Source organism: Mustela nigripes, chromosome 3 (genome assembly GCF_022355385.1).
Source record: "Mustela nigripes isolate SB6536 chromosome 3, MUSNIG.SB6536, whole genome shotgun sequence".
Lineage (NCBI taxonomy): Eukaryota > Metazoa > Chordata > Mammalia > Carnivora > Mustelidae > Mustela > Mustela nigripes.
This window is the reverse complement of record NC_081559.1, coordinates 131,464,142-131,482,643: the sequence shown is the minus strand read 5'-3', so window position 1 is coordinate 131,482,643 and position 18,502 is coordinate 131,464,142. Positions and strand designations below refer to the sequence as shown.

The window sequence follows — 18,502 nt, the reverse complement described above, 5'->3', positions numbered from 1 at the left end:
AGGCGCCCTTCTGATGTCAGATTTTAAAGGCTGAGCTAAATCCGGGGCATTATTAATCAGCTCTTTCAATTTGCACTTGCCTAAGAAGACTAGGGCAATTGATACTTGTTTGATTATGCAGTCTCTCTTGCATTTATGGCCAAATAGACCAGAAAAGTCTAGATTTTTTAAATGTTTTAAATGATAGTATTTGAACAGTAATTTATTTTTATTTTTTTGAATATTTTATTTATTTGAGAGAGAGAGAGAGCACTAGCTGCTGAGGGCCAGAAGGAGAAGCAGACTGCTCTCTGAGCAGGGAACCAGATGCAGGACTCAATCCCAGGACTCATGACCTGAGCCGAATGAAGACACTTAGCCAACTGAGCCACCCAGGCTCCCCAATAGTAATTTTTTTTTTTAGGACTAAGGTAGCTTCTAAATATGTAGATGGTCTTGGATTTTTCTTTTGGTTTTATTTTTTAATTTATTTTTTTTTAAAGATTTTATTTATTTATTTGACAGAGAGATCACAAGTAGGCAGAGAGGCAAGCAGAGAGAGAGAGGAAGTAGGCTCCCCTCGAGCAGAGAGCCTGATGCGGAACTTGATCCCAGGACCCTGAGATCATGACCTGAGCTGAAGGCAAAGGCTTAACCCACTGAGCTACCCAGGCACCCTCTTTGGTTTTTTTTGTTTTGTTTTTTAATATTTTATTTATTTGACAGACAGAGATCACAAGTAGGCAGAGAGGCAAGCAGATCGAGAAGAGGAAGCAGGCTCCCTGTGGAGCAGAGAGCCCAATGCGGGGCTCGATCCCAGGGCCCTGGGATCATGACCTGAGCCGAAGGCAGAGGCTTAACCCACTGAGCCACCCAGGCCCCCCCTCTTTGGGTTTTAAAAGCATTTTTTGAAAATAAGGAAATAATTACTTATAATTGACTTATTGAACAGGTAGTTCATAGTACCCAGATCAAGAAATAACTTCATTTGTAATTTAATTTGCTTACATGCTTTTGTAAATTTAATTTTGCCTAAGACAAAATTTTACTTACTTTTAAGAGGGATCTGGGTCTGACCCAAGTGTTTATAGCAGCAGTGTCCACAATAGCCAAACTATGGAAAGAACATAGATGTCCATCAACAGATGAATGGATAAAGAAGATGTGGTACACACACACACACACACACACACACAATGGAATACTATGCAGCCATCAAAAGAAATAAAATCTTGCCATTTGCAACTACTTGGATGGCACCAGAGGGTATTATGCTAAGCAAAATAAGTCAGTCAGAGAAAGTTATATGATCTCTCTGATAGGAGGAATTTGAGAGTAAGGGCAGGGAGTTGTGGGGTAGGGAGGGAAAAAATAAAACAAGGTGGGATTGGGAGGGAGACAAACCATAAGAGACTCTTAATCTCAGGAAACAAACTGAGGGTTGCTGGGGAGTGGGGGAGGGAGGAATGGGGTGGCTGGGTGATGGACATTGGGGAGAGTATGTGCTATGATGAGTGCTATGAAATGTGTAAGCCTGATGATTCACAGACCTGTACCCTTGGGGCAAATAATACATTATATGTTAATAAAAAAAATAAAAAAGGAGGGATCTGTAATAAAGATCCCGTTTCTAAAGAAGTATAACAATAAAATTAGTCCTTTGCAGTACACCTGAAGACCATACTTAACAGTGAGAATATCACAGTCATTTGATTATGTTCTCCTTTTAAAATCTTTCAGTTTTTAAGTAGGTGGGAATGGAAAATCTTCCAGAAAGGAATTTACTCCAGTGTGAAAATGATGAAATTTTGGAATTATGAAATACTGAAGTTAAAAGGGGTTGTGGTGGGAGTATCTATTTCATAGAACTATTTTTCTAATCTGTCATCCGTAATTACTTTATTTAAGCAGTTGTACCCTCTTTGACTCTATAGTTACATAGTTACAGTTTGTTGTAAAGCCTTAAAATTTTTTGGGGGGGTTGTTTTGTTTAGTTTTTGTTTTTTTGGTTTTGTTTTTTGTTTTTTGGGTTTCTTTGTTAATCTTTAATTTTCTAGTTGAAAGTGCAGATAGACCCTATAGCAGCATCGGCAATTGTAAGTGCACCTGTATCACCTTGGCAAATTGTTTTCATTTCTCCCTTCTGTTGCTGTTAATATGAAAACCACTGATACAGGTTTATGAGAGAATTATACCCCAAAGTCTTAAGGAATCCAATAGATATAATAGACTTATCTTCTCTCCTGTGAATCTGGAATGGCTCTTGCTCTATACTATCCTTCAGAGAATTGAGAAAATAATCACTTACATAGTTTTCTTATAGAGCTAGTTTCTTTTGCAGATCTCAATCAGAGAAGTTAGAGGAATGGTTTGTCAGACATACGGTAGCAATAATTAACCAGGAAAAGGAGGGTTAACTTAAGGAAACTGACAGCAGAGTCAGTCTTCCCTTTTTTCTGAAATTCTATCCAGTATGGTAGTCATTAGCCACATGTAGCAGTTTAAATTTAAATTAATTAAAATCAAATTTAAAAACCAATTTTTCACTTGTATCAGCCATATTCTCAGTATTCAGTAGTCATGTAACTAGTTGACTACATTTCCATCATCTCTGAAAGTTATGTTGGGCAGTGCTACTGTTCTGGAATTTCTTTGCCTAACTATATAAAAAGATTGTTTTTGTATTTTGGATTACTTTTATTTTGTAGATTTTTTTTTTAACAAGTTCCAGTAGAAGAATTACAGAATCAAGGAGTATGTATATTTTTGTGTATTCTTATCACAGTTAATTTTTTTTTCAAATAGTACCAATTATATTCTTACAAGCAGTTTCCACTTCATTGAATTTTATCAAACACTGGATGGATTGCTACATTGCTTTTCTCCTTTTCTACCTTGTCCAGTTCTAGATCAGTTGAAAAAGTCTAAACCATCTGTGTTCTTCAGGGTTGATATAAGATAGATGACATGGGAAGGTACATAAATTCATTGAAACTGATGTGGAAAATTTTTGTATTTGCATTTCTCGTGAAATATTCTCAAATTTTACACCAGATTCACAAAGGCATTAGTAAGTAACCCTGTGTGGTTTAGAACTACACAGTGCTTATTCTGCAGAACAGGAAGATAATCATTTAATGTTATAGTGGTTTAGTACTTTTGGTCTCTGAAATAATGTATGCATTTAAAAATTTTTTATATGAAGCTCATTAGTTGAGTATTTTGTGTATTGTGATGATTGTTTTTTTATTTGGTCCAAACACTTGAAACCAGTATTGGTGGTAGAAAAGGGGTAGCAAAGACATTGTATTTTTCCTTCCTAAATTCATGAGTATCTCTAACTACTGTCCTCATACTCTTTACAACTTGTGGTAGGCTGGTATTTAAAATATCTCAGAACTGCAGTGACCTTTTCAGTACTGTAAAACAGCTACCAGAAAAGTGCTGAGATAACTCCCCCTCAAAATAGTCTTTTTCATAGCTTCTTGCAATACACAGCCAAAGTCATTCAAAGTAATTGATCTCTGTGGTCAACAGTAGCCCAGAAAAGCAGTGGCTATAGTAAATTGAGTGCCCAGAAATTGCCAGATTAGTACCTCTGGACCTGAAGTTCTTTATAGATTTATAGTTTGAATATTGTAAATATTGGTCCTGCTTATTCAGTAAACAAATGGATTGTAAAAAGTTTAGTGAGGCCCTGTGGAAAGAATACATCCCCATTCTTGAAGAGAAAAAAATTAGAAAATTAAGATCAGTAATTTAAGTACAAATATAGTATTTTACTACATTTTAAAAGATTTTATTTATTTATTTGACAGAGATCACAAGTAGGTAGAGAAGCAGGCAGAGGAAGGGAAGCAGGCTCCCTGCTGGTCAGAGAGCCCAACCCTGGGATCATGACCTGAGCCGAAGGCAGAGGCTCTAACCCACTGAGCCACCCAGGCATCCCTATTTTATTTATTTATTTTTTAAAAGATTTTATTTATTTATTTGACAGAGATCACAGGTAGGCAGAGAGGCAGGCAGAGAGAGAGAGAGGTGGAAGCAGACTCCCTGCTGAGCAGAGAGGCTAACATGAGGCACGTTCCCAGGACCCTGGGATCATGACCTGAGCAGAAGGCAGAGGCTTTAACCCACTGAGCCACCTAGGCACCCCTATTTATTTATTTTAGAGAGAGAGTGTGATGGGGGGAGAGAGAATCTAGAGCAGACTCCACGCTGTGTGCAGAACCCCACATGGGGTTTGTTCTCACAACCCTGAAATCATAACCTGGGCCGAAACCAAGAGTGGGGTGCTTTAACTGACTGAGCCACCCAGGTGCCCCAGCATAGCACCTTAAATGTAGAGGGAGGAATGGACTATTGGGGTGAGGAAGTTTCACAAAGAAGATCACAGTTGAGGTTGAGCCTTCAAGGGAGGAGTAAATTTGAAAGCAAATGGTCTGGGTAAAGCTCTTTTGGTTGAAGGAAAAGGCATTTATAAAAGGTATTCAAAGAAAGACAAAAGGTGCTGATGTTGGTAGAGCTGAACCGGAGTAGATTTAAAGGCCTCAAATGTATAAGGTTTGGACTTAATTGAGCTTATCTATAAGTGAAATGAGGGTTATTTTTTATACTTATGTGTATTGTCTGTTTATTCAATTTAACTAACTAAAAAGCATTAGTCTGTACTGCCCAGTTTGGACACTTTCCACATATGGTGATTTATTAATTCAAAGAAAATAAAATCATTTTTTTTAGTTGTGGTTGCTCAGGAGCCATATGTGGTGAGTGGACAGTGCAGCTGTAAAACCTTTCTGTCAATGCAGAAAGTCTTCGGACACAATGGCACTAGATGTTTATGTGAGGAGCTATGGTAGGATTTAAAAGTTCAAGAATGAAAACTTTTGTTTTAGTTGTGGTTTCATATACACACACACTCACACACACACACTTTGTTAAAGATATGTAAAAAATGTAAATTAAGAAACAATCAGTTTGAATTTATTACGAAATCTCTTTATTGAAGTAACTCTTAACATGAATGCTCCTCTCCTGATTTGTTTTCTCCCTTTGGATTTTTATGTTTTATACCTTCTTGAAGGAAAGGGCACTTCCAAATTACGTTAGTATGAATTCAGGGATGGGCTATATCTTGATTCTTTTAGTTGATTGTTGAATTAATGATTTTGATTAAATATGCTGTTACACTGTTATAGTGATAAGTCTGGAATCTCAGTGAACCACAGATTTAAAATGAAATTAGAAGACCCTGGGGCACCTGGGTGCCTCAGTCCATTAAGTGTGACATTCTTGGTTTCAGCTTGGATTGAGCCCTGTGTTGGGCTCAACACTCAGCCAGGAGTCTGCTGGAGATTCTTTAAAACCCCTCCTCTCCCTCTCCTCTGTTCCTCTTCACCCCCCCCCCCCATGCACATGTGCACATGCTCTCTCTGTATGTAATACATAAAATCTTTTAAAAAAATGACATGAAATTAGAAGACCTTTTGAGCAGCTAGGTGCTTTTTCTATGTTGTTGAGTATTCTGGGATTCACTGGTATTTCCTTTCACTTGAAAAAAGCATCAGAATAAGAACACAAGGCTCTGCAAAGTCAAGGGATAAAATTACAGAATCAATAGAAGTGACAAGACAAATTAATTTGTGTGTGTTTCTTTTCAAGGACTACGACTCCAGGAGAAACAAAACTGCTGGCTTCTGAAATTTATGATATTCTTCAGTCTTCCAATATGGCAGATGGGGATAGTTTCAATGAAATGAATTCACGTAGAAGGAAAGCTCAGTTTTTTCTGGGAACTACAAACAAACGTGCCAAAACAGTGGTTTTGCACATAGATGGTCTTGATGATACGGTAAGACTTTTATAAACACTTGGTTTATAAGATGAGGTGGGAAAGTGGTGGATCCACCTTCTGACATATCAGGAGGTCAGTAGTAGCCTAAGGCTATATCACAATCTCTGTCTCACTTACTTATCTCATCATGTAGGCATTTTATTACCTCACATCATCACAAAAGGAGGGGTAAGTATAGTACAATAAGATTTAGAGAGAAGGGCGCCTGGGTGGCTCAGTGGGTTAAAGCCTCTGCTTTCCACTCGGGTCATGATCTCAGGGTCCTGGGATAGAGCCCTGCATCCAGCTCTGTGCCCCCCACCATGCCTCTCTGCCTACTTGTGATTTCTCTCTGTCAAATAAGTAAATAAAATCTTTTTAAAAAAAGATTTTTTTTTTTAAGATTTTTTATTTTTATTTATTTGACAGAAATCACAAGAAGGCAGAGAGGCAGGCAGAGAAAGAGAGAGGAGGAAGCAGGCTCTCCGCTGAGCAGAGATCCTGCTTCAGGACTCGATCCCAGGACCCTGAGATCATGACCTGAGCCGAAGGCAGAGGTTTAACCCACTGAACCACCCAGGTGCCCCCAAAAAAAGATATTTAGAGAGAGAGATCACATTCATGTAACTTACTATAATGTATTGTTATATTTTATTTTAGTAATTATTATTATTAATCTCTTACTGAGCCTAATTTATAAATAAACTTAGCCATATATATGTATAGGAAGAAAACATAGTCTGTATAGGTTTTGGTACTTTCTGTAGTTTTAGGCATCCCCTGGGGGTCTTAGAATGGATCTCCCATGTATAAGATGGAGAAGAGGGACTACTGTAAATAGTTTCTTGAGTGACATTTGCCAGCAGTCTTGAAGAATAAGTCGCATGGGGGCATTTTGTCTTAAAGGTGTCAGTTAATCAGAGGACATAACAATTTTAAATACTTATGTACTCAAATAGCACTAACAGCCAACTGAATCTATATTTATGGGAAAACCCTGTCCAGTGTTTCCACATACACGTGGAATATTTACCAAGGTAGACCTTATTGTGGGCCATCAAAACAAGTATTAATAAATTTAAAAGATTTATGCAAAGTATGTTCTCTTAGCACAAGGAAAAACAAATTAGAAATCAGAAACGAAGTTATTTGGAAACCAACCAGATATTTTGGAGATTAAATAATAGATTTCTTTATTTTTATTTTTTAATTTTTTTTAAAGATTTTATTTATTTTTATTTATTTGACAGAGAGAGATCACAAGCAGGCAGAGAGGCAGGCAGAGAGAGGAGGAAGCAGGCTCCCTGCTGAGCAGAGAGCCCGATGCGGGGCTCGATCCCAGGACCCCGAGATCATGACCTGAGCCGAAGGCAGCGGCTTAACCCACTGAGCCACCCAGGCGCCCCTAAATAATAGATTTCTAAAATAATCCCATGAGTCAATGAAGAAATCAAGAGATTATAAAGCATTTTAAACGGAACAAAAATGAAAATGTAATATCAAAATTTGTGGGACACTGGTAAAACAAATAATTAGAAGGTAATTCAATAGCACCAAATGCCTAAATATTTATATACAAGAAAGAAAACTTCTCAGTGACTTAAGCTTCTACCTTAAGAAACTAGAAAAAGAAGAAAAATTAAGTCCAAAGCAGAAGAAACAAGACAAATCAGTGCAATGAAAAGCAATAGAGAAAAAACAGTGAAATCAAAAGCTGATTCTTTGACATAATAAAATTGATTAACTTGTAGCCAAATAGATCAGGAATAAAAGAGAAGTCACAAATTATCAATACCAGAAATAAGAGAAAGAAAACATTGTTATTTAATGTCAGTGGTATTAAATACATTCATAATGTTGTGTAACCTTCACCTCTGTACTGCTTATGAATGTACAGTTTTTTATATTGTAAAACCTAAAACTCCATACTCATTACACAATAACTTCCCTTTCATCCTACCCCTCACCCCAGCCCCTGGCAACCACTATTTCACTTTCTGTCTCTATGATTTCAAAAAATCAGTGTCTTTTAAGATGTTTTAAAATAAGAAAAAGTATTTTCTGTCCACCTACATTTTTGCCATTTCCAGTGCTCTTAATTCTTTTGTGTAGATTCTGGATTTTCGTCTGATTTTATTTTTCTTCTGTTAACATTTTTTACAGTAGAACAGATCTGCTGGCAATGAATTCATTCAGGTTTTTGTTTTTGTTTTTGTTTTTTTTAATTGAAATAGAATTCACATACCATAAATACACCATTTTGAAGTGTTGAATTCCGTGCTTCTGGTATATTTACGGGGTTGTGCAGCCATCACCGTAGTCTAATTCCAGAACATTTCATTACTCCAAAGGGAAACCTCGTACCCATTAGCAGTCACTATCCCCTACCCCCCGATAATCCCTAATTTACTTTCTGTTGTCTATGGATTTGCCTTCTCTGGACATTTCATATAAATGGAATCATAGGCTGTGTGACCTTTCATGCCTGGCTTTCACTTCAGCATAATGTTTCCAAGGTTCATCCCTATTGTAGCATGTATTGTCCATCTTTCCTCTTTGTAATATTCCATTGTATGGATATACTATATTTTGTTTATTCATTCATCAATTGATGGATATTTGGGCTGTTTCCACTTTTTGGCTATTATTAATAATTCTGCTGTGAACATTGGTGTGTAAGTTTTGTGTGGATTTATGTCATTTCTCTTGGAATTGTTCCTGGGGTAGAGTTGCTAGGATGATACATGAACCTTGCTTAGCTTTTGAGCAACTTCCAGAGTGTTTTCTACAGAGTCTGCGCCATTTTACATTCTCATCAGCAACATATGAGGGGTCACTTTCTCCATCTCTTTCTTGTCAGCATATATTTCTTTTGTTGTTTAGTAGCGGCCCTAGTGGAGTGTGTGAAGTAGTATCTTATTGTGGGCTTTTTTTGCTGTTTTTGTTTGTTTGTTTGTTTCTCTTTTGTCGTGGCTTTGATATGGGTTTCCTAGTGATTAATGATGTTGAGTATCTTTACATTGCTTATTGGCCATTTTTCAGTGGTTGATGTAGTGTTTATTGTATGTATCTTTTTACTTTGTCATGTATTTTCTCTTTTGGAGAAATGCCTATTGTCTATTTTTAAAGTGTTTATTTGTCTTTTCATTCTTGAGATGAATTCTAGTATCATGTATTACACTGGTGGTTTTCTTTTTTTTTTTTTTTAAGATTTTTTTTATTTGTCAGAGAGCACGAGCAGGGGGAGTGGCAGGCAGAGGGAGAAGCAGGCTCCATGTGGCACTCATACCCAGGATTCTGGGATCATGACCGAGCCGAAGGCAGACACTTGACAGACTGAGCCACCCAGGCATCCTAGTGATTTTCATATTTTGAATCAACCTTTCACTCCCAGGATAAATCCCAGTTGGTCATGCTATATAATCTTTTTAATATGCTGCTGTATTCAGCTTGCTGGGATTTTGTTGAGGTATTTTGTGTGTGTATTCCTATAAGGTATTTTATAGTTTTATTTACAGTTTTCTTTCATGTGGTATCTTTTTCTGGTTTTGGTATCAGGGTAATAACTGACTACATAAAATGAGCTGCGAAGTGTCTGGATGAGTTTGAAAGATTGGTGTTGATTATTCCATAAACATTTGGTAGAGTTAACCAGTGAAACTGTTTGGTCCAGAGCTTTCTTTGTGTGATATTTTCTGGTTTTAATTTAATCTCCTTACTTATTACAGGTCTATTTTTCCTTCTTGGAGTCAGTTTTGATAATTTTATTTTTCTAGGAATTTGTCCATTTCATTGAGATTATCTAAGGTGTTGGCATAATGTATTGTTGATAGTATTTGCTTATAATCCTTTTGTTTCAGTCAGATTATTTTTTTAAAGATTTTATTTATTTATTTGACAGAGATCACAAGTAGGCAGAGAGGCAGACAGAGAGAGATAGTGGGAAAGCAGTCTCTCTGCTGAGCAGAGAGCCTGATGGAGGGCTCCATCCCAGAACCCTGAGATCATGACATGAACCAAAGGCAGAGGCTTAACCCACTGAGCCACCTAGGCACCTCTGTTTCAGTCAGGTTTTCCTTAATGTCCTTTTATTCCTGATTTTACTAATTTGAGTCTTCCTTCTCTGTTTTTCTTAGTTTAGCTAAAAGGAGTCTCCGTTTTTTTGTTTTTTTTTTTTTTTAAGATGTATTTATTTTTTTTGATAGAGAGATCACAAATAGGCAGAGCGGCAGGCAGAGAGAGAGGAGAAAGCAGGCTCCCTACCGAGCAGAGAGCCCGATGGGGGCTTGATCCCAGGACCCTGAGATCATGACCTGAGACAAAGGCAGAGGCTTAACCCACTGAGTCACCCAGGCGCCCCAAAGGTTTATCAGTTTTTTTTTTTTTTAGATTTTATTTATTTATTTGAGAGAGAAACAGTGAGAGAGAGCATGAGCAAGGAGAAGGTCAGAGAGCGAAGCAGACTCCCCATGGAGCTGGGAGCCTGATGAGGGACTCGATCCCGGGACTCCGGGATCATGACCTGAGTCGAAGGCAGTCGTCCAACCAACTGAGCCACCCAGGCGTCCCGGTTTATCAGTTTTGTTGATCTTTTCAAAGAACCAACTTTTTTTTTTTTTTTAAGATTTTATTTATTTATTTATTTATTTATTTGACAGAGAGAGAGAGAGATCACAAGTAGGCAGAGAGGCAGGCAGAGAGAGGAGGGAAAAGCAGGCTCCCTGCTGTGCAGAGAGCCCGATTTGAGGCTTGATCCCAAGACCCTGGGATCATGACCTGAGCCGAAGGCAGAGGCTTAACACACTGAGCCACCCAGGCGCCCCAGAGGATTATCAGTTTTGTTGATCTTTTCAAAGAACCAACTTTTTAGTTTTGATTTTTTTTTTTCTATTTTTTCCCTGCCATAATCTTTATTATTTCCTTCCCTCTGCTTTCTCTGGGCTTTCGTAAATTAGAAATTAAGGGTCCTGACTTGAGATTTTCTTCTATTTTAATGTAGTTATTATAGCTTATAAATTTTTGTTTAACCACTGCTTTCTCTGTATGCATCAGATTTGGTATGTGGGGTCTTCATTTTATTTCTCTCAAAGTATTTTCTAATTTTTCTTGTGATTTCTTTGACACATTGGTTCTTATTTATGAGTTTGTTTTATTTCCATATATTTCTGAATTTTCCGAATTTCCTTCTGTTATTAATTTCTAATTTCATTTCATGTGATTTGACAACATTGGATGATTTCAGTCCTTTTCAGTATATACAGGCTTGTTTCATGGCCTATCAGGGTCTGTGGTCTATCCTGGAGAATGTTCCACATGTCCCTGAGAATGTGTACACTGTTGTTTGGAGTATCATAAGTTGAAATCTGTTGAATTCTGTTGCTTTATCCTTGCTCATTTTCTGTCTACCTAGTCTGTTCATTTTTTTTTTTTTTTAAGATTTTACTTATTTATTTGACAGACAGAGATCACAAGTAGGCAGAGGGAGAGGGGGACGCAGGCTCCCCGCTGAGCAGAGAGCCAGATGCGGGGCTCCATCCCAGGACCCTGGGATCACGGCCTGAGCTGAAGGTGGAGGCTTTAACTCACTGAGCCACCCAGGCACTGCTGGTCTGTTCATTTTTGAAAGTCAGATATTGAAGTCTCTAACTCCTTTGTATGTCTGGTAGAGTCCTTTTTTTTTGGAAAGATTATTTTTAGTGGGTGTGAAAATCTAAGTGACAGAATTTTCTTTTTCTTTCCTTTTTTTTAAACACCACACTTTAAGACCTTGCTCCACTGTTGTCTTCCTTGCATTGTTTCTGTTTGGGATTCTAGTTTGCTTATTTGTGTTCTTCTCTATGTAATATATCTTATTTTTCTCACTCTGCCTACTTCTTTTTTTTTTTTTTTTTAAGATTTTATTTATTTATTTGACAGAGAGAGAGAGATCACAAATAGGCAGAGAGACAGACAGAGAGAGAGATGAGGAGAAGCAGCTCCCTGCTGAGCAGAGAGCCCGATGCGGGACTCGATCCCAGGCCCCTGGGATCATGACCTGAGCCGAAGGCAGAGGCTTAACCCACTGAGCCACCCAGGCGCCCCACTCTGCCTACTTCTAAGAGTTTCTCTTTCATCACTGCTTTTGATCTGTTTGTTTATAATGTTCCTTGGTATAATTTTCTTCATGTTTGTTCAGCTTCTTGGATCTCTGGGTTTATCGTATACAGCAAATTTGGACAACTTTTTTCTATTATTTCTTTAAATATTGTTTCTGTCCCCCTTCCCCTTGGTCTTTCAGGGATTCCTGTTATACATATTCAGCCATGTGAAGTCTCACAGCTTGCTGATATTTCTGCTCATTTTTGCTTTTTTCTTCAATTCTTCCCCTCTTCTTTAATTTTAGTTTCTGTTGATACTTGCTAAATTTTTCCTTTGCAACTATTTAACTTCCTGTTAATCTCGTTCACTGTGTTTTTTTTTCCTTTACCATTGACACTGTTTTATTTTATTATTTATTTTATTTTTTTATTTCAAGTAGGTTCCATGCCCAACATGGGGCTTGAACTCATGACCCTAAAATCAGGAGTTACATGCTGTGCAGCCAGGTGCCCCTTATTTTATTTCTTGAAATTTGATTTGGGTCTTTTTTATATCTCTTTAACATGTTTACTTATACTTTATCTATTTGAACTTACAGAAGGTGGCTGGAATAATTTTAATCTCCTTACTAATTTAATCATCTGTGGTTTTTTTGAGTCTATTTTTATAGATTGATTTTGTAATTATAGATTGGCTTTTAAGAGTCTGATTCTTAACAGACTGAGCCACCCAGGCACCCCTGTAGTTACTTTTCAATCCATTTTTGCCTTGGATCCCATGTTTGAGACTTGATACTCAGGTGGATATGTCTGATAGCAAATGAAAATAAAGTCCTCTTGGAGATACACACCTGTGTTCTCCATGGTCATAATGGTTGAAGTGATGGGAATAGTCTGCTGAGAGATGAAGCTGAAAAAAAAAAATCACTTAGTTTTAGGCACTGGACCTTGGCGACAAGATGAGACAGATAGACTAACCAGTGGTCTAAGTAGTGTATTACTAGGAATCAAAAAAACATTGAAAGGGGTATGTTTTATTGTGTTGTTAGAGGAAAATGACAACTAAAAAGAGGGTATTAGCCCTTGAGAATGCAGTGGTAACCATTGAGAATGCAATAAATGATGGAGGTGGTGATAAAGTGCTTTAAAAAGTAGTGAGTCATACACTGAACACTAATTCTAACATCAATGTATCGGAATTATCCTCAGAGACTTTTAAGCTAGAGCTCAGGTCAGCAAACCTTTTCTTTAAAGGGCCAGATAGTAAATATTTTAGGTTTTGCAGGGCATATGGTCTTTCTTAAATCTATTAACTCTGCTATAGTATGACATTAGCCTCAGACTAATGTCAAATGCGTGCAGCTGTGTTCCAGAAAAAACAGTGGTAGACTGTAGTTTGCTCACCCTTAAGCTAGAAGAACCTCTGCTTTTCAGCAGTTTTTATATATATTATTCTGTATTATTATTTTAATAATATTTAGTCTGTATTATTTCTGTATTATTATTTTCATTAAGGTTTAAATTAATATTTGCTAACTTCTTCTTTTTTTTTTTTTTTTAAATTTGACAGAGAGAGAGATCACAAGTAGACAGAGATGGGGGGGTGGCGGGAGCAGGCCTCCCGCTGAGCAGAGAGCCTGATGTGGGGCTTGATCCCAGGACCCTGAGATCATGACCTGAGCTGAAGGCAGAGGGTTAACCCACTGAGCCACCCAGATGCCCCTGGCTAACTTATTTCTGATAAGAATTATTAAAACTAAGTATTGGTAATGAAGTTTGAAAAAAAAAAATCCAGCGGGAATTATTAGCCTGTTGATCTTATAAAATTTAATAAACTTGACTGAACACCCCACAAGTATGCCCTCAAGAATGAGTCTGTAGAACTGAAATAGGGATTTTTGCTACCCGTCCCCACTCCTCTGCGGCACCCCCATGATGACTTCTGTGTGGTTTGAGTTGATTTTTTTTTTTTATTTTGCCAAATTTTTAAAATATTTTGCCAATTTTAATAATAATTTGTTTTTGTTTTTTACCTTTTCAGTCTCGGAGAAATCTCTGTGAAGAGGCTTTGTTAAAAATTAAAGGTGTTATTAGCTTTACTTTTCAAATGGCTGTTCAAAGATGTGTGGTGCGGATCCGTTCAGATTTGAAAGCAGAGGTTAGTATTTTAAATGGCTGAATATGCTTGAGGTTTTAAGTAAACAAATCCTTGTTCAAAATTGTTCCTTTTAATCCTGGCCTAGGCTTTGGCATCAGCGATAGCATCAACCAAGGTTATGAAGGCTCAGCAAGTTGTGAAAAGTGAAAGTGGCGAAGAGGTAAATGCTTTCAGTTTTCTTTGTACCTAATTGACTCCTAATTATTCTTTATGGCTAGCAGATTGTTAGTATTTTCAGGCTGTAGTTGCCAAATAAGCAGGAGTATGATTGGGTCAGATTATCTTAATGTTTTTTGGCTAATAGTTAACCCTTTTAGAAATAGAAGTCTTGTGGATTTCAAAGTCTGTTCTTATATTTTGTGGGTTTCAGAGTGTCTTTATCTCAGTGGAGACATCTTCCTAATTTTATATGGAAGTAAAGGTTATCTAGTTTCCTTACATTGGTTTTTATTTTTTATTTTTATTAGTATTTTTTAAAAGATTTTATTTATTTATTTGACAGAGATCACAAGTAGGCAGAGAGGCAGGCAGAGAGAGGGCGAAGCAGGCTCCCCGCTGAGCAGAGTACCTGATGCGGGGCTCTGCAATCATGACCTGAGCACCTGAGCACTGGAAGGCAGAGGCTTAACCCACTGAACCACCCCCATACCCCTTACATTGTTTTTATAGTTTTAGTTTTTGTTTGTTTTTCTTACATTGGTTTTTAAATACTGTCTTTCTAACCTTAGTTTTGCTAATGTAAAAAATAAGGGTCTGTTCTCACCATGGATAGGTAAATATAGTGAAAATCTTAGCCTCTTGCTAGTTTTCCACTAGGGAAAACAAATCTGCAGTTCTTTAGGGTATTTATCTTCCCATGGAAAGGAGATTTAGTGGCCCTTCAGGGGCCCTAGGTAGCCAGATAACTTGCTTTTGTTTTCTTTAAATAGACAAGAATTGCATGTTTATTCCTGGAGCCTCAGGAGAAAAGCATCTTAATTTTCATGTATATTTCTGCCTTTCTGTGCTCAGCATTTGGGCCTACCTTTATGTAAGAGGAAGATTTTTTTTTTCATTTTTCATTTTTTATTTTTTATAAACATATATTTTTATCCCCAGGGGTACAGGTCTGTGAATCGCCAGGTTTACACACTTCACAGCACTCACCAAAGCACATACCCTCCCCAATGTCCATAACCCCACCCCCCTTCTCCCAAACCCCCTCCCTCCAGCAACCCTCAGCTTGTTTTGTGAGATTAAGAGTCACTTATGGTTTGTCTCCCTCCCAATCCCATCTTGTTTCATTTATTCTTCTCCTACCCACTTAAGCCCCCATGTTGCATCACCACTTCCTCATATCAGGGAGATCATATGATAGTTGTCTTTCTCTGCTTGACTTATTTTGCTAAGCATGATACGCTCTAGTTCCATCCACGTTGTCACAAATGGCAAGATTTCATTTCTTTTGATGGCTGCATAGTATTCCATTGTGTATATATACCACATCTTCTTTATCCATTCATTTGTTGATGGACATCTAGGTTCTTTCCATAGTTTGGCTATTGTGGACATTGCTGCTATAAACATTCGGGTGAAGAGGAAGATTTTTAAAGGAATATAACCCCTGAGAAAAAACACGGTGATTACAATGAGGAATAAAGTTGAACTTTAACTTAAGACGTATATATCTGGGGCTCCTGGGTGGCTCAGTGGGTTAAAGCCTCTGCCTTTGGCTCAGGTCATGATCCCAGGATCCTGGGATCGAGCCCCGCATCGGGCTCTCTGCTCATCGGGGAAACTGGCTCCTCCTCCCTCTCTCTTCCTGCCTCTCCGCCTACTTGTGATCTCTGTCAAATAAATAAATAAAATCTTAAAACAAAAACAAAAACAAAAAAAAAGTATATATTTTTGTCAGTTAGGATGATTTTGTAGTAACTCTTAACATGTCTCTGTATCAGATGCTGGTCCCATTCCAAGATACGCCTGTGGAAGTCGAACAGAACACAGAACTGCCCGACTACCTGCCTGAGGATGAGAGTCCCACAAAGGAACAAGACAAAGCAGTGTCCCGGGTCGGTTCACACCCAGAGGGTGGAGCCAGCTGGCTCAGCACAGCTGCAAACTTTTTATCCAGATCATTTTACTGGTGACTTCACTTTGGGTCTCAAGGACTGTATGAACCAACAAGGGGCCAGTTTTCCATTGTTGTGGTGAACTGTCAAGTGCAATTTGCAATAAGTTATCATGAAAAGTTTTTAGATTACATGATTGTGTATGCTGCATTTTACATTTTATTGGACATTTTGCCCCACTCAGTGGTAAAAAGGACAGAGGCTACAGGTGGATATCTTTGTTGATGAAGGTATTTTGGTTTTGTTTCCTTTATTTGCCTCACTTTTTTAAAAAAAAATGGGTCCACTGTTAAACCAAACATATATATGTGCAGCTTTACATTTTATTTTACGTGAAGCACATGATTAGGAAAACTCATTTTCTCCTCAAGCCTCAGGACCTATCTGAAGAGAAGCTTACTTTTTTTTTTTTTTTTAAGTTCAAGTTGTGCATGAATTACTGAACATTTTTCTCTGCTTTTCTTCATGAAAGATACTTGCTTTGGTATTCTTCACTGAAATTGAAAACCTTTCTCATTATCCCCATTTTGTGCCTTTTTTATTTTGCCAACCATGTTTATAGGAAGAACATTACTATAGAGACATTTTGTGAATTAAAATATATCCATATGAACATAGTAGTCCCCTAAAACCACAAGTCTACAAAAACTTTGCAGTCTTACTTGTAATTTTAATAGAATCAACACAAAATCAGCCAAGAAGAAGGAAACGTGTTTATTAGCAAAGTACTGTTGGAAACTATTTGAATGTGATCAGCTGTGGTTCCAGTTGACTATTGTTCAGTTTGGTTTATATCAGCTCTTAAGAGTTCCGTCCAGCATAGTACTGGAAGCAGCTGTAGGTGGTCTCTAGGCCTTACTTTGTGGTCATATACTGTCCCTTGCTAGGTTAAAAAATAGTAAAGAACTGACAAACTTGAAAAAAGAAAACAAAAATTGAATGCCTATAATGCCATAGTGCCATTTGGTAGAGTCTAACCTTAAAACATGAATTGCTTGGCATCTGCCTATTCAGTAGGCGTTTCCTTGTATTGCCTTTTGTGAATTTATTATGAACATGCAGTCGTACTGAATGAAAAAAAAAAGACTCAAATTATTGCTTATAAAGAAATAAAGCCAGCATTGGTCCACTTAATCTTGTTCTCATGTCCAGCCAGAAAAAAAGAACTTCAGTGAAGGTAAGATAAATAAATATAAATATACATACATATATATTTTTTTGGTAGATAAGAGCTAATTACATATATGTAATGCTTTATTAAATTTCTGAAATATTTGGCAACTAAAATTTTCATTTTTGAAATCCAACTAAATCCAGATAAATTTTAGTGCTAATCTGATTAAGAAACTAATATGGAGAATTTGACATTCTTTTTCATCAACATTTAGAGCTGCTATTTTATTGCTTGTGGAGAATGTGAAGTGAATATTGGACCCTGGAGGGTTTCCTTGCATTTTCATCGCTTCTCTTTTAAAGAGAATTAAAAGCATCCAGTGTCACTGGAAAAAAAAAAAAAAATTATTGTAAAATACTTCACCAACCAGAATCTTGAGTTCACGACCGTCTGGAGGGAGGGGTAGTGAGGGGATTGGGAATGATAGTTTTCATGTGTCTGGGCTCTGATTCAGATGACATGCACAACTGAAAGTAAAAGCTTTCAAGGCGTGTATTGCTTTAAATGCATAATACAACTTGCTGCCAGAACCAGATGTGTTGAAAATGAAAACAAACCCACCTCCTTTCAATAGCCATTAAAACAAAGTTTACTTTTTAACAAGTTTGTATTTTATTTTGCATTGCCACACATCTGCCTATTTAAAAAACTACATCTCTTTGGTAGTAATGGTTCAGTACAAGTAGATATTACAGCTTGATGTCTGTGTGTTCTAATTCTAAGTGTTCTTTTATTCCAGGTCTTATAGAGCAGTTAAGGCAACTGTAACAGCATTTTTTGAAATATATTGTAAAATAATAAAAGGTAACATAATTAAAATTGAATGAATATTGCATTTTTGTGGTATAAGCATTATTGATTACTCCTGAGCCTGTTTGTATCCACAGTGCCTGGCACCTTCTGGCTCCCTGCAGGTGCGTTACCCAGCTCATTCCCATGCATCTTCCCTTCATTTCCTTCCCGCACCACACCTGCCTCTCCCTGGGTTTGGATCAGCTTCTCCTGTACATATACTCATTGTAGCATATATCGTATTAGATTGAAATTAGATTTACCAGTGTTCCCTCCTGGCTTAGCTCTCTGAGAACCGAGAGAGTCTGTAGCTGTTAACTGGCTAGCAGTAACTGAACAAATATTTTTTTAGGAGGATGAACAAAGAATTTTTCTTGG

At 37.4% G+C, this 18,502-nt stretch overlaps 1 protein-coding gene across 2 annotated transcripts in view; it reads left to right on the top strand.

The window, feature by feature from the left end:
- Positions 1–18,165, top strand: part of ARMC1 (armadillo repeat containing 1) — a 36,232-nt gene extending 18,067 nt beyond the window's left edge. For both annotated transcript variants that reach the window (XM_059394654.1, XM_059394653.1), the window contains exons 4-7: positions 5,641–5,830; positions 13,931–14,047; positions 14,133–14,207; positions 15,985–18,165. In XM_059394654.1, coding sequence (XP_059250637.1) covers positions 5,641–5,830; positions 13,931–14,047; positions 14,133–14,207; positions 15,985–16,176 — 574 coding nt within the window. In that variant the 3' untranslated portion in view covers positions 16,177–18,165. The remainder of the gene's footprint in view (positions 1–5,640; positions 5,831–13,930; positions 14,048–14,132; positions 14,208–15,984) is intronic.
- The last annotated feature ends 337 nt before the right edge of the window (positions 18,166–18,502 follow it).